Raw genomic sequence first — 16422 nt, forward strand, 5'->3', positions numbered from 1 at the left:
CCCATCATACATGGGGTCATGGTGTAAGATCAGCAGGGGAAAATCAGCAGTTTCTACCAGAGACTGTGAGTGACACGTTAGTCTATCTGCATATCTGCAGGGTCAATAACACTCTGGGCACATACACACACATGCACTTTACACTGATTCAGCACCTTTGCCAAATGTCATGGGTCTTTATAACCAGACCAGCTTCCCTCCTCGGACTGCACTGTCCTCACAGAGCGAACTGCAGGGTGTGTGTGAATTTTAGTCTCAGAGCAGGATGTGTTGTGTTGTGAAGCAGGCTACGTTGCTGCTGCTGCTGTTGGCAGTGACCAGCTACAGCCCATTGCAGGCCGCTGATGATTGTGAGGGTGTGAATACACTTCTGCCAGCGAAGGACCTTCACAAGGTGAGTCTATAGTCTACTTGTGCCTGCAAAATCCAGGAGACAGAGCTCCTCAGGAGAGAAACTGAAGCTTTTATAATCTGCTGTCTTGGCCTGGGTAGATCTGTGCGCTCAGAGCGGTGCTACACTCGGTCTTACTGTAATGTAGACATTTATTATGGTCCAGATTGCATAGTTTGAATAGTCCTGATTCTCTCTGTGTCTGAAGTCAGTCAGGATATCCTCCTCACTGCAGCAGCTGCTGTCTGTCTCACTCTAAAAACTGTCTCCCTCCCCCTCCAGATTTTCGGAGACTGGGTCCTGGTCTGGTCCGTTTCCGACTATCAGGAAGCCTGGGACTTGTTTGCAAATATAGCCAGCTCCCACGTGGAGTTCCGACTCCTAGACAACAACAAAACCATCATGTTCGATGAGAATAACCTGTATAAGTGAGTGCTTCCCCTTTAGATCATTCAGTCAGTGGTGCAGGTGAGGACGACCCTCTGTCAGTCTGCTCACAGATCTGTTTACAGAGGTTCAGCAAATTCCAAAGTACATAACCGTCTGTGGACCTGTGCTCAACATCTGCATCAAAACACTGTTGTGTGTTCATGTCATGGCATTTGACTGCTGTGTTGTTTTACAGTGAGAAGAACTGTTCAAACTACATCATCAACATGTCCATGCCCTCTGACCCCACATCTGATGAGCACCACCCACTGGTTTCCTTCGCTGGCTGTGAGTCCCATCTAAGCCAGTGCAGTGATTTAAAGCCCCAGTATGTAACTTATTTGGCTTATTATTAGCAAAAATCAAATATTGCTTTCATAAATACGTATTTCACTATAGTCGAATCACACCCGCATACAAATGAAAGCTTTCTCGTACTTTAGAATGATTGTTACAAGTCGTTACAAATATACAAGGGGGGGGGCGCACGGAACCTTGGCTGCCATGTTGAATCGCCACTTTTTACGTTCAGTGGCAGCGTGACCGTAGGTAACCACAGAGACTCGCCGGAGCTGTCGGCTCGGGGAGAAAGTTTTCAAAGTAGCGCCTGTTAAAATCTGGTTAAAACTGTGTAGTGTGAGGAAGGACGGAGGCACTGATGTTGCATTCAGGTGCAGTCAGACACCTGAAGGACGCCGTCGGCAAACCAACCGGATGTCATTTTACTCGACGAGAGAAAGACGGTAAAACGAGGGTCAGGTTAGGTAAACAATACGACATCACCATGACAACATATTGTCACGCCTGTATTGTTTTGCCTGGTGCTGGCGGACCACTTCTTTACATAGACGCTTGTTTATCAGTCCCTCCAGGAATTCGCGATGTTGCGATCGCAACAATTAACGCAAATTCAGCCAATCCCCGCGAATTTTTGCGATCTTGCAATTTTGTACAATCACCGCAACTTTTCCGCAAATTGGACCAATTGTCGGATGCTGAGTGTGTGAGTTGTCCTGGTTGACCACCCGAGGCTGTGTCAGCCCCGCAGCACTCGCCGAGGGGGAATCCAGTGAGTGCGCCACTGCAGGGCCGGAGCGGAGCAGCCGGCGGCCAGGTGCCCCTTCCCCCATCCTAAGGCCCTGGACTTGAGTAGCCACCCTCCCCTTTTTATTCAAAGACTGGACTGTTTTAATAAAACAGTTCTTTTACCACGATTTTTAAACAGACATTTTAATTAAGTAAAACAACTTTCAACTCTATATAATTTTCCTGTGCCTTTCTTAACAAGTGGAAAATTGCTGGTATAACATGACATCACATTAATTTGTGACATTTCAAAATTTTCCTTTGATTTTTAATTATTCAGAACAAAACTGCAACTTTTTTTTGCAACTTTCGCTGTCTCCCGCAATTTAATCACAACAAAAGGGCTTAAAACATCGCAACATGCACCGCAATTTTTTCAAAATGTGGCCGCAAATTCAGGCATTTTAGGCCGCAACAATCACAAAAAAAGCCCGCGAAATCCTGGAGGGACTGGTTTATCCTGTTACACGCAGCGTCTGTCGTCTGTCTGACGTCTGCCCGAGTTCACGTGAACGCAACATCAAGAATACGTTCCGATATGCAACCGCACCGCTAGATGGGGGTAATTCCTACATACTGGGGCTTTAAGGCTAATAGTGCATATCTCATCATCATCTTCTTCATAATCATCATCATCCCTGTGGTGAATCCTCATTCTGCGTGTGTGTGTGTGTGTGTGTGTGTGTGCGTGTGTGTGTGTGTGTGTTAGCTGTGCAGGAGAACGATGGAGTTGTTAAACCATACAATGATTCAGGTGTGGTAGACGTGTATGTCAGCTGCCCCGACTGTCTGACATTCGTCTACAGGAATGTCCAGGGCAGATTTCTGCTGATGTACAGTAAGTTCACACACACACACACATATACTAGATTATTCCAAAGACTTAAAGGAAAAATTGGGGGAAATGAATGGAAGTGTTGTACGATCTCAGTATTGTGTGTTCATCAGGGAGGGAGGGACATCATTCAGATGTGGAGCAGTTGAAGGCCGCCCACGATGGCTTCAAGAAAAAGGCTGAGTGTCTGAACATCCCTCACGACAAACCGTTCATCTATGGCGGCTTGGCCGGTCAGTGAGTCCTTCAGCTCTCCAACATGTTTCTGTGAATTCTCCAAATGGAGATTCAGGTGCAGTCAGGTGGAAATAAAAACAACAATGAACTGAATGTGACTCTCTTCTCCTTTCAGGTTTTTGTCAAATGAAATCTTCTCCAGAGGTGAAGCAGGAAGAGGAAGAGGAAGCGTCCTCAATGTACTGAGTCAGGAAATCAGTCATGAACAAACAACAAATAAAAATAATAAAAACAGATACGGAAGCCTGTGTTTTTCTTTCAAGAAGTTGAGAAACATCATAATTCATAGCTTTAACACTCATCTCTGGATCTCTGGATGGTGTAAAATATCAGGGCAAATCAGCAGTCTCTACGAGGGACTGTGAGTGATGCAACAACAGAGACATCGATCTGCATATGGACATGGGATCTAAGGGTCGATAACACTCTTGGGCACATACACACATGCACTTTACACTGGTTCAGCACCTGTGCCAATGCCATGGGTCTTTATAACCAGACCAGCTTCCCTCCTCGGACTGCACTGTCCTGACAGAGCGAACTGCAGGGTGTGCGTGAATTTTAGTCTCAGAGCAGGATGTGTTGTGTTGTGAAGCAGGCTACGTTGCTGCTGCTGCTGCTGTTGGCAGTGACCAACTACAGCCCATTGCAGGCGGCTGATGATTGTGAGGGTGTGAATACACTTCTGCCAGCGAAGGACCTGCACAAGGTGAGTATATAGTCTACTTGTGTCTGCAAAATCCAGGAGACAGAGCTCCTCAGGAGAGAAACTGAAGCTTTTTTGCTGTCTTGGCCTGGGTAGATCTGTGTGTTTAGAGTGCTACACTCAGTCTTAATGTAGACATTTATTATGATCCAGATTGCATAGTTTGAATGCTCCTGATTCTTTCTGTGTCTTTAAGAAACATCACCTGGATGCACTGGGACGCATCATCAGAGTTGTTTCCTGGGGTCATAGGGTGTTTCCGGTCTCGCAACAGACACCCTCACCCAGGCGACCCAGCCGGGGGTGATCAGGCCCCGACTTGCGTCCCAGTAGCAGCCCACGGATCAGCCCTCTTAATCCATAGCCACCTTGTGGCTTTCTCTGCGGCTTCACTAGCCGATTGAATGGCCCTCTTCTTGGCCGCCCCTGTAATGCCCAGCCGACCAAGTACTTTGCAGAGCGAGCGTCCTGCAAAGCCTCTGCAGCCGACTTCTACAGGCTCGTAGACTGTCCTCCAGCCCCTGCCTCTGTACTCCTCCACCAGTTCCTGGTACTTCTTGCGCTTCCTCTCGTTGGCTACCTCGATCCGCTCTTCCCAGGGCACGGTTAATTGACCCTTCGCCAACCCCTCCCACAAACGGCTATTGTCCAATCCTACGTTAGCAACCGTAACTATAGGCCTGGCAAGCTTTCGGCAGTGAATCATTACGTTTGCTTTAGTGGACACATTTTGAGACTAGGACGAAAAACATTTGTTTGTAGAGAATGATGTTGTTGTTGCTGCTGCTGCTGCTACTACGGTGGCGGCGGCAGCAGCAATATAGAGATGTTCAGATACGAGCTGACTTTTTTTCCCGACTTGAGCAAGTGTAAATATGGGGATAACCATATGTTCACCTCCGAAATGACAGCTGTACTATTACGGCTTTTACCTGGGCTTTTAGGCGAGGGATCCTCCAGGCAGGGACTGCTTTCACTGACTGATACAGCGGTGGGAGAAAACAAAACAGCAGCGAAAGCTGTATGTGGTTCACAATCGCCCAAACACTTGCAGTTTGACAACCAGTGAGATGACCTAAGTCTTCGTGGGTTGATAGACGGTAAAATTACCAGCCCTTACTGCTGCTCTGTACATTGTCCAGTCGTGTCGTTGAACAGATGTTTTATCCTCCTGCGCGAGTCACGTCACTGAAAACTATGAATGATCTTTGTGACTTCTTCTCTCTATTATCTCCAGGGCCGGCCCCTGGCATAAACACTCTATGCAGTTGTTTAGGGCCACAGCCGTTAGGTGGGGCCACATGATCAGAAGGTACTGGGGTTCAATTCAAGTCATTTTAACACTCTGAGGTCGGGGGAGAGTTCCTGCCTCAGGTGGAGGAGTTTAAGTATCTCGGGGTCTTGTTCACGAGTGAGGGGAGAACGGAGCGCGAGATCGACAGGCGGATCGGTGCGGCGGCCGCAGTAATGCGGTCATTGTATCGGTCCGTCGTGGTGAAGAAGGAGCTGAGCCGAAAGGCAAAGCTCTCGATTTACCGGTCGATCTACGTTCCCACCCTCACCTATGGTCATGAACTCTGGGTCATGACCGAAAGAACGGGATCCCGGATACAAGCGGCCGAAATGAGTTTCCTCCGCAGGGTGGCGGGGCGCTCCCTTAGAGATAGGGTGAGGAGCTCTGTCACCCGGGAGGAGCTCGGAGTAGAGCCGCTGCTCCTCCACATCGAGAGGAGCCAGCTGAGGTGGCTCGGGCACCTGTATAGGATGCCCCCTGGACGCCTCCCTCGTGAGGTGTTCCGGGCATGTCCCACCGGGAAGAGGCCCCGAGGAAGACCCAGGACACGCTGGAGTGACTATGTCACTCGGCTGGCCTGGGAACGCCTTGGGGTCCCCCCGGAAGAGCTGGAGGAAGTGTCCGGGGAGAGGGAAGTCTGGGCATCCCTGCTCCAACTGCTGCCCCCGCGACCCGACTCCGGATAAGCGGATGAAAATGGATGGATGGATGGTCTTGATATGTTTTTGTTCATATTTCGGTAATTTTACGCCGTAGAAACGCGGTTCAACTGCTCCTGTGACCGAGGGACGGCTCCCCTCTTTCAAATACACCCGCCCTCGATGACCTACGTTATTCACAGCCAGAGTTAGAGAGCCAATAACAGAGCACGGCACACGCATCGTCACCTCTCATGTGCGTAATTGGATGTATCCGTTGTCCCCTAATTTGAGCATACGTGATTGGTTGAATCGCTTGTCAGTCAACTTCGGCCAACCAATTGGCACTCTGGGATCACTAAGGTCCTTTCTATCACAGTTTTAGCTCCATGGTTTACCTACAGCGGCTGGCATGGAGAGAGACGGCAGAGGAGACCGAACCTGTCAATCAAACCAATAGTGAAGCTTCAATCCCACAGAATCGTTTGGAGAGAGAGAGAGAGAAGCGGTGATGACGGTGCTTCAGACGCTGAAAGTTTTGATCTGATGAGCAGGATTATTTTAAAAATATGTATATATGAGAGAGTTCAGACTTAAACTCAGCTCCAGCTCATACAGACCTGTTGAGCTCCTCACACTTTCTTTACCTTTCAAACAGCACAGACACAGTGACAACACACATTATATGAACAATGTAAATTGTGTTTTCTGTGTATTTAGTAAATATTTTTGTTTGAAGAGGGAAAAAAAGCAAATTTCTCATTTACAAAATCTGATGAAGCTTTGAAGTCAGTATTCAGCTTCTTGTATCTCACATTTGAGACATTTGGTGAACATAGAATGCCAAAATGACAACATTTATACTCAAAAAGCGATTTTACAAAATGTAATTTTAGACTTGTTTTCTACACTTATCTATTACTGTATTCATATCCTATTTCAAGCACCAAAACAGTTTGTTCTCATGACTGAAGAAGTGTTTTCACAAGGGATTTGATTTTTCAGAAAGCAGACTTCAAATTTCCAGAATTTGGCCTAAATTATTTCTTTATACAGTGTTCTAGGACAAACTGGCCTCAGTGTAGACATAAAACACTTGAGTATTGTTACATCTGCAAGTATCTTAATAAGATGAATTTAAGAAAATATGTAAAAGTCGAGAAAATTGCCTCAGACCTCAGAGGGCATAAACATGTCTGTATTCAGTTTTAAGCAGTGTATGTGATTTGGTGTTTGCGCTTAGAGTGGGCCACAAACAAAAATCTTGTTTAGGGCCACCAAAATTCTAGGGCCGGCCCTGATTATCTCAGAACAGTTTATCCAGAAATTTGCTGACATTTCCTTTGAAATCAATACCAAATATTGCCAGGAGCATGGCTGGGAGTGAAAGCTTGCCCGGCGTAGCAACAGTAACCAAGGGGGCGGGGCTTACGCGAAGGGTCAATTCCAGCATGATCAGGTGTTTTGATCTTACTGGGAACATGGTGACGGCGTAGAGCAAGCTCGACCAGTTTGTGAGGGATGGACCCATAGGCGCTGGTCAAGTCCAACCACAACACAGCGAGGTCACCTCTGCTCTCGTGTGCCTCTCTGATGAGCTGTGTGACTACTCCAGTGTGCTCTAGGCAGCCAGGAGCTCCAGGAATCCCGCCCTTCTGCACAGAAGGGTCGATGTAGTTGTTTTGAGGAGGAACTCGGTCAGTCTTCGGGAGACGATGCTGAAAAACACCTTCCGTTCCACACTTAATAGTGAGATCGTTCGGAACTGGTTGATGTAAAGTAAAGTCTGTCAGGATATTCTCCTCACTGTAGCAGCTGCTGTCTGTCTCACTCTAAACTGTCTCCCTCCCCCTCCAGATTTTCGGAGACTGGGTCCTGGTCTGGTCCGTTTCCAACTATCAGGATGCCTGGGACTTGTTGCCATATGTATCCAGCTCCCACCTGAAGTTCCGACTCCTAGACAACAAAACCATCATGTTCGATGAGAATAACCTGTATACGTAAGTGAGTGCTTCCCCTTCAGATCATTCAGTCAGTGGTGCAGGTGAGGACGAACCTCTGACTGTCTGCTCACAGATCTGTTTAGGGACTGTTCGTTATTTATCATCAGTGTCACCGGAGGGATTCACAGGACTTTTTTTTTTTTTTACATGACTCCCCTGTCGGAGTCAGTAAATTTTAACATGACCCTGCATTAAGCCTTATCAAAAGATACATGACCCCCCCCACCCCCCCCAGCCATCGACACGTGACATCGCATCACGTAGTGCGTGACACTACATTATTTCATTTTGACAACTATGTGTGCAACACCTTCTCATCAATCCATGCCATTTATCAGCTGTTATTAAAACCCAACTCATCAATAACAGAATCGCGATTTTGGACCAGCTCACATTACACAACAAACCATTAACAATTAATCCACACTCAAACCGAAGCAACAATAATGTGAACCATACTCAACAACAACGTATTATTACAAGGTTTACGACAGATATGACAGACAACTGTGTGTGTGTGTGCGTGTAAGAAAGAGAGGGAAAGAGAGAGAGAGAAAGTACGTAAAACCAGCTAACTGTTAGCTACCGTAGCTCAGGCGTCGGTCTCCCGTCAGGTAAAAGCTGCCGTTTATTCCTCAAATGTAGTTCATGAAGTTGTCTCCGGTACAGTTATCCATCACTGCAGTTGAATTAGCCGCTAAACTGCTGGACGCGAAAACCGAGGGGGCCGTCTGTTTGTTTACAATTCACAAAAGCAAGGTGAACGTACGTGCTGCTCAGACTATGTAGAGTTACGTAATGAGGCAGGCAGACAGCGTAGCCTCTGTACGGTACTGAAGTTAAACTCACTCACCAATAAAACACGTGCTAAGCCGCAGCCCTTATTGAGTTCCTGGCGAAGCGGTTAGCATCGTCGCCTGCGGTGCGGGAGACCCGGGTTCGAAACCAACTCAGGGCAGATCAGAGCAACATAAAATAACGATGTGATTCAGGGGCCGTTGCTCTCATTGTCATCAGTGCTTGCAGCTTTGAAATGTCCCGTTTTTGTTTTGTTTTTGTTTTCTGCGGGCATTGCAGTGTCCTCCAGACAAAATGTTGAATGACCCCCCCTCACTGACCTTTTTTTTTTTAGTGGACCCACCCCTCAACAAAGAATATTATGACATGACCCCCCCCCCCCCCCCCCCCCATTTTCCTCCGGTGGCCCATCCCATAAATAACGAACGGTCCCTTACAGAGGTTCAGCAAATTCCGACGTACATAACTGAGGGTCTGTGCTCAATATCTGCATCAAAACACTGTTGCATGTTCATGTCATGGCATCTGACTGCTGTGTTGTTTTACAGTTCGAAGCACTGTTCAAACTACATCATCAACATGTCCATGCCCTCTGACCCCACGTCTGATGAGCACCACCCACTGGTTACAATCGCTGGCAGTGAGTCACATCTATCTAAGCCAGTGCAGTGATTTAAAGCTTATAGTGCATATATCATCATCATCATCATCATCATCATCTTCATAATCATCATCATCCTTGTGCTGAATCCTCATTCTGCGTGTGTGTGTTAGCTGTGCAGGAGGAGGATGGAGTTGGTAAAACTCTCAGCTGTGATAGACGTGTATGTCAGCTGCCCCGACTGTCTGACAATCGTCTACAGGAATGCCCTGGGCAAATATCTGCTGATGTACAGTGAGATCACACACATACACACACATACTAGATTATTCCAAAGACTTAAAGGAACAATTGGGGGAAATGAATGGAAGTGTTGTACGATCTCAGTATTGTGTGTGTTCATCAGGGAGGGAGGGACATCATTCAGATGTGGAGCAGTTGAAGGCCGCCCACGATGGCTTCAAGAAAAAGGCTGAGTGTCTGAACATCCCTCATGACAAACCGTTCATCTATGACGGCTTGGCCGGTCAGTGAGTCTTTCAGCTCTCCGACAAGTTTCTGTGAATTCTGCAAATGGAGATTCAGGTGCAGTCAGGTGGAAAGAAAAAACAACAATGAACTGAATGTGACTCTCTTCTCCTTTCAGGGATTTGTCAAATTAAATCTTCTCCAGAGGTGAAGCAGGAAGAGGAAGCGTCCTGAGTGCAGCTCAATGCACTGAGTCAGTTAAATCAAGAAAAGTCATGAACAAACAACAAATAAAAAATAAAAATAATAAAAATAGATATGGAAGCCTGTGTTTTTCTTTTAAGAAGTTGAGAAACATAATTCATAGCTTTAACACTCATCTGTTATCTCTGTAGTTTCTTTGTTGCTAAACGCATGATCTGATATCACCAAGTAATTAACAGCCCAGGTTAGGGTTAGTCCTGGGCAGTTGTTTACTTGGTGATATCAGATCGTGCACCATTGCCCCCCGAATCAAGTCAAAATCACTGATTCTTTCATTCAACCCTTATGTTACAAACTTTCTTTGGCTTGTAACGGGGGCGCTGTCGCGGACGGCTGCCAGCTAGATCGCTTCTGAGCCTGAGCCAGATGACTGTTCCGGACCAGTGGAAGACCTCCTGCCTGGTTCCGGTGCCTAAGACAAAGCACCCCAGCTCGCCTGGCGATTATAGACCAGTGGCCCTTACATCGCATGTAATGAAGTCACTGGAGAGGCTCGTTCTTCAGCACCTCCGCACAGTCGTCGGGCCATCATTAGATCCCCTCCAGTTTGCCTACCAGCCCCGTATTGGAGTAGAGGATGCCATCATCTACCTGCTGAACAGAGTCCACATCCATCTGGAGGAGGCAGGCAGCACTGTGAGAGTCATGTTTTTCGACTTCTCCAGTGCTTTTAACACTAGAACCGCCAACTGCCGTTCATTGGACGACTTTGATTTTCATTTTTGCATAACTTTATTTAAAAAAACACATTGAAGTCCACCAGTCTGTGACTTTTCCTAAAATGATGTTGGGCAGCACCCCATTTTGTTAAATACAATCAATATTACTCACACAAAAAAATATCGATCATGTTTTCTCATTTTTACCTATAACCGCCACGTTCGTTCATTGGACGACCAGAGAATTCACCGATTTGCGCCGGCATTATTGGGCTTATGCGCTCTCTCTCCCTCTCTCCCTCTCTCTCTCTCTCTCTCTCTATGTGTGTGTTTTTGTGTGTGCGTGCGTGCGTGCGTGTGTGTATGTGTGTAGGCCTACACGTGCGCAGGCTTCGCAGATGCACACTCACGTCCACACTTCACACACGCACGGTGCAGAAATTATTTTCCAGACTGGACAGACTAGTTGTAGAAGAGGTGTAGCCTACATTCAGGGGGGAAATATCATTATGATATCAAAAGAAAACGAAATTCGTTTTATAAAGCCAGTATTTAGGAGCAAACTAGTGTAAAAACAGAGTCGCTGTGCTCTTCATGTAAAGCGCCGACGTGAGCGCACGCGGGGGATGGGGGGGGGGGGGGGGGGGGCGTCGGTATGATGGGCAGCAGCTCCACCTGACATATCAAACAAAGATCACTAAGGACTATGGATGTTGCCGTAAAAGAGAGAAGAAAAAAAAGGCCGTTTATACGGTGAAAACCCGGCTTTACAGGCGGGGGCGGGGTTACTACGGTATGCCCCCCCCCCACCCCCGCCTCGCGGAGGCTGCGGGGGGGGGGGGGGGCAGCCTACTTCATGGCCCAGAGTAGCTGTTAAAAGACTACGACAAATGTAACACCTATACAGCACTAATTAAGGCTTTATTACAGTTCGTCCAATGAACGACTCATGGCGGTTATAGGTATATAGTGTGCAACGGCGGTGCTAGTGTTAATACCATCTGTCCTGCCTTGCTCAGCAGCAAGCTCTTGGACATGCAGGTAGATGCTCCACTGGTGACCTGGATCAACAACTACCTGACGTGTCGCCCACAGTATGTGAGGCTGGGGAGGGTAGCATCAGACACCATCATGAGCAGCACGGGGGCACCACAGGGGACGGTCCTGTCACCATTCCTGTTCACTCTCTACACCTCCGACTTCCGGTTCTGCTCACAGTCTTGCCATCTGCAGAAGTTTTCAGATGACTCTGCCATTGTTGGCTGTATCAGCAGGGGCCGGGAGTCGGAGTATAGAAGTGTAGTGGACAGGTTTGTCGAATGGTGTGGTCAGAACCATCTCCAGCTCAATACCACCAAAACTAAGGAGCTGGTGGTGGATTTTAGGAGGGGCAGGACCAGTCCCATCCCAGTCATCATCAACGGGGTGGAAGTCGACATTGTGGACAGTTATAAATATCTGGGCGTCCACATCGACAACAAACTGGACTGGTCCAAGAATACAGACACTGTTCACAAAAAGGGCCAGAGCCGACTTTATTTTCTTAGGAGGCTCAGGTCATTTAACGTCTGCAGCACTATGCTGCAGATGTTCTACAACTCAGTGGTTGCAAGTGTCTTTTTTTATGCTGTGGTTTGCTGGGGAAGCAGGTTGAAGGCAGCCGACGTCAACAGGCTCAACAAGCTCATCAGGAAAGCTGGTTCTGTCCTGGGAGTAGAGCTGGAGTCTGTGGTGGAGGTGGCTGAGCGGAGGATGTTGACGAAGCTGCTAAACATCATGGATAATACCTCTCACCCTCTGCATGCCACACTGGCATCCTGCCAGAGCTCCTTCAGCCAGAGACTGCGACCACCCAAGTGCACAACAGAACGCCACAGGAGGTCTTTCCTCCCTGTGGCAATCAGACTGTACAATTCCTCACCCTTTGCTGGGAGAGGAACATAGAACATAAAACATACACAACATATCTAATTTTTAGATTGTGTTTTTTGGACTTTGTACTACAGCACTTTTTAAATTAATGTTGCACTGTATTTAACTTTTAACTTATATCTAGGTTGCTTCTTTGTTGTGTATATTGTCTAGACATTGTAGGATATATTTTGTCATATATTTTCCTCCTTGTATCCTATTTATTTTCTATTTTCTCTGGAGCGACCTGGCAGAATAATTTCCTTCGGGATGAATAAAGTTTTATCTAATCTAATCTAATCTAATCTAATGTTAACTTGGGAATACATTGAGAAAGAGACTTAATTTCTAGTGTGACCGATCCTGGACACAGAAAACAGCAATATCGAGTTTACATATGTCAGGACCACATATTAGTGTCAACTGTCTGTTGTTAGGTTTTAAGTTACGTTTTCTGTCTTTGTCTCGTCACTTCCTGTTTTATTTTGAAGCCTGTGTCCTGCCCTTGTCTTCCTGTGTGATTGTCTTCCCTCCCCCAATGTGTTACACCTGTGTCTCATTGTCTCCCTAGGTTGTGGCATATATGCTGTGCTCCCCATTCCTACTGTGCCAGATCGTCTTGTCCCTTTGTCCACTGACTTGACAACATGAAAGTGGTAGGAGACGAAGACACAAGAAGGGTCAAGAAATAAATGGACAATAAAAGCCACAAAAACATGCTACGAAAGCCAATCAGAGCAGGGGTGCAGGGCAAATCAGCAGTCTCTACCAGGGACTGTGAGTGATGCAACAATAGAAACATGAGTCTACAAGGGTCAATAACACTCTGGGCACATACACACATGCACTTTATACTGATTCAGCACCTGTTCCAAGTGCCATGGGTCTTTATAACCAGACCAGCTTCCTTCCTCGGACTGACAAAGCAAACTGCAGGGTGTGTGTGGATTTAATCTCAGAGCAGGATGTGTTGTGTTGTGAAGCAGGCTACATTGCTGCTGCTGCTGTTGGCAGTGACCAGCTACAGCTCATTGCAGGCCGCTGATGATTGTGAGGGTGTGAATACACCTCTGCCAGCGAAGGACCTGCACAAGGTGAGTCTATAGTCTACCTGTGTCGGCGAAATCCAGGAGACAGAGCTCCTCAGGAGAGAAACTGAAGCTTTTAAAATCTGCTGTCTTGGCCTGGGCCTCAGTAGATCTGTGTGTTCAGAGCGGCGATACACTCTTTATGCAGTCTGGACCATAATATTTGTTGAATGCTCCCGATTCTCTTTTTGTAAAGTCTGTCAGGATATCGTCCTCACTGCAGCAGCTGCTGTCTGTCTCACTCTAAACTGTCTCCCTCCCCATCCAGATTTTCGGAGACTGGGTCCTGGTCTGGTCCGTTGCCGACCACCAGCTAGGCTGGGCCTTGTTGCCACATGTAACCAGCTCACGCGTGAAGTTTCGACTCCTAGACAACAACAAAACCGCCATGTTCGATGACTCTAAACTGTATCTGAGTGCTTCCCCTTCAGATCATTCAGACAGTGACGTAAAGCTCTATTTACAGAGGTTCAGAGAAAAGTCTGGTCAGACTATCTGACTGTACATAACTACGTTTAGTACCATCTGAGGGACTGTACTGTAACATCTGCATCAAAACACTGTTGCGTGTTCATGTCATGGCACCTGACTGTTTTGTTTACAGTGGGAAGAACTGTTCAAACTACATCATCAACATGTCCATGCCCTCTGACCCCACGTCCGATGAGCACCACCCACTGGTTGCCTTCGCTGGCAGTGAGTGATTTAAGGATGGTTAGGCTTATAGTGCATGTATCATCATGATCATCTTCATCCCTGCGGTGAATCCTCATTCTGCATGTGTGTTTGTGTGTTAGTGGTGCAGGAGGACGGTGGAGTTGTTAAACCATACAATGATTCAGGTGCGATGGACGTGTATGTCAGCTGCCCCAACTGTCTGACATTTGTCTACAGGAATATCCTGGGCAAATATCTGCTGATCTACAGTAAGATCACATACACAAACAATCCGATTATCTATCAAAGATGTACATGAACAATTGTGAAAAATAAACTCAAGTCTTTTTTTATCTCAGTGTTGTGTATGTTGTGTGTGTTCATCAGGGAGGGAGGGACATCATTCGGATGTGGAGCAGTTGGAGGCCGCCCACGATGGCTTCAAGAAAAAGGCTGAGTGTCTGAACATCCCTCACGACAAAGCGTTCATCTATGACGGATTGGCAGGTCAGTGAAATCTCCAAATGGAGATTCAGATGCAGTAAGGTGGAAAGAACAACAACAATGAACTTTGACTCTCTTCTTCTTTCAGGTTTTTGTCAAGTTAAACCTTCTCCTGAGGTGAAGCAGGAAGAGGAAGCGTCCTGAGTGCAGCTGATCAATGCACTGAATCAGGAAATCAAGAAATGTCATTTACAAACAACAAATAAAATAAAAACAGATACAGAGCCTGTGTTTTTCTTTCATGAAGCTGTGCAACATCATAATTCATTGCTCGTTTTATAGCGCTAAGATTTTGGCATGTACCTCTGCCATCCAAGGACCTGCACAAGGTGAGTCTACTTGTGTCGGCAAAATTGAGGAGACAGAGCTCAGGAGAGAAACTGACCCTTTTCAAGCAACACTATGGTTTCTCGACCTTAAAATAATGTTTCTAAATTCAAGTGGTAGAAAAACAGATAATAGGAGGAATTGTGCTGCTGCTGCTGCTACAGCCTGAATGGGGTCGCGCCGGCTGCAACTGCACTCTGTAACTTTCCTGTGAGAGTAGGAACACAGCCGGTGTTGGAGGAAAGCAAAGAGGATTTTGTTGAAGGAGGCGAAGGAAAAAAAGGGGGACAGTGATCGAACATGAGCCTAGTCAGAGTTTTGTGTGTTGGCGGAGCCCTGGAGGGGAGGCTGGCCGGCCGTATGCATTGTCCGTGTCTTTATCATTCATGTAGATCTCCTGTTTCTAACTTGTCTTTTGGTTGGTTGGTTGATTGGTTGGATGGTGGGTTGGCTGGTTGGTTGATTGGTTGGTTCCCTCTAGTCTTTGTAGATTTTATTCAAATATAACATTATACAAATAGGGTCAGCATTATACAGAGATCATTGGTCTATAAAGTGACTGGTGTAACTGGAACAGTTTATCACCTACAAATTGGTTAAAATTAGGTTACTGAAGAGTATGAAGGTCTAAATTTCTCCCATTAGGCCTACAATAAGAAGACAGTCCACGTGTCACTCATCTAAACTGAAAAAATTTGAGTACGGAGGGGCTCCTGGGAGATTGCAATGCTTCTTACTATCCTACAAGAGAAAGAGAGGGAGAGTGAGGCATGTTTTTGTGGTTTTTATTGTCCCTTTATTTCTTGCCCCTTCTTTGGTTTTGTTGTGACTTTGTCTCATTTTCATGATATTGTTGTTTTTTGTGTCCAGGACCTTTTGATTGATCTTTTCCTTGACTACATTGTAAATTAGGTCTCTATCTCAGTGTATTTCCCAGTTAACATAAGGGTTAAATGAAAGATTCAGTGATTAGGATTTAATTTGGAAGGCAATGGTACAGCCATGTCGCGTTTGACATGGTGCACTGTGCCATTCCAGTCTATGGCGGTTTCCCTTCCAAAAACGGGCCTTAACGATAAAACACAGTACTCTCACCCAAACAGACTGGATTTCTTGACATGATTTCTTACAACGCCATGACCAGAGCATGTCCAGCATAGATCCCATCATACATGGGGTCATGGTGTAAAATATTGGGGCAAATCAGCAGTCTCTACCAGGAACTGTAAGTGATGCAACAATAGAGACATCTATCCGCATACGGTAAGGGTCAATAACACTCTGGGCACATACACACATGCACTTTAAAGGGATAGTTCAACATTTTGGCAAATTGGCCCATTGCCATAATTGCTATAGTCATAGCAGTAGGTTCGTTACCTTTAATTGTAGGTGTAAGCTATTTTTAGTACAGCGGAGCGCAGCAGCAGGCTGCTCAGAGCTACGCTATGGAGGCTAAGGGAATTTCTTGGTTTCCCTCATCAAACTCATCAAATACAAAATCCCAAAACTCCACAGCGCTTTTG

The 16422-nt window shown here is 46.4% G+C and overlaps 3 protein-coding genes across 4 annotated transcripts; all 3 read left to right on the top strand.

Annotated features, from left to right (window-relative positions):
* Nucleotides 1-203: 203 nt before the first annotated feature.
* On the top strand, nt 204-3214 carry LOC310994221 (saxitoxin and tetrodotoxin-binding protein 1-like). Its single transcript, XM_083982826.1, has 6 exons — nt 204-394; nt 674-819; nt 1017-1108; nt 2616-2744; nt 2855-2974; nt 3094-3214. The coding sequence occupies exons 1-6, from the start codon at nt 266-268 to the stop codon at nt 3162-3164; spliced, it is 687 nt and encodes a 228-aa protein (XP_083838952.1). The 5' UTR covers nt 204-265; the 3' UTR covers nt 3165-3214.
* Nucleotides 3215-3519: 305 nt separating this feature from the next.
* LOC310994223 (saxitoxin and tetrodotoxin-binding protein 1-like) lies at nt 3520-9801 on the top strand. 2 transcript variants are annotated; one of them, XM_083982829.1, is made up of 6 exons: nt 3520-3687; nt 7474-7616; nt 8966-9057; nt 9192-9307; nt 9425-9544; nt 9665-9801. In XM_083982829.1, exons 1-5 carry the CDS (start codon nt 3556-3558, stop codon nt 9458-9460), a joined length of 519 nt encoding a protein of 172 aa, XP_083838955.1. In that variant the 5' UTR covers nt 3520-3555; the 3' UTR covers nt 9461-9544; nt 9665-9801. The 2 variants fall into 2 exon arrangements, with proteins under 2 accessions (XP_083838955.1, XP_083838954.1); XM_083982828.1 differs by having other exon boundaries at nt 3521-3687; nt 9192-9312.
* Nucleotides 9802-13818: 4017 nt separating this feature from the next.
* On the top strand, nt 13819-14793 carry LOC310994225 (saxitoxin and tetrodotoxin-binding protein 2-like). The gene is made up of 4 exons (XM_083982833.1): nt 13819-14104; nt 14206-14334; nt 14453-14572; nt 14658-14793. Exons 1-4 carry the CDS (start codon nt 13987-13989, stop codon nt 14711-14713), a joined length of 423 nt encoding a protein of 140 aa, XP_083838959.1. The 5' UTR covers nt 13819-13986; the 3' UTR covers nt 14714-14793.
* Nucleotides 14794-16422: the final 1629 nt, after the last annotated feature.

The sequence above is a fragment of the Trachurus trachurus genome, assembly GCF_905171665.1.
Source record: "Trachurus trachurus genome assembly, chromosome: 11".
Taxonomy (NCBI): domain Eukaryota; kingdom Metazoa; phylum Chordata; class Actinopteri; order Carangiformes; family Carangidae; genus Trachurus; species Trachurus trachurus.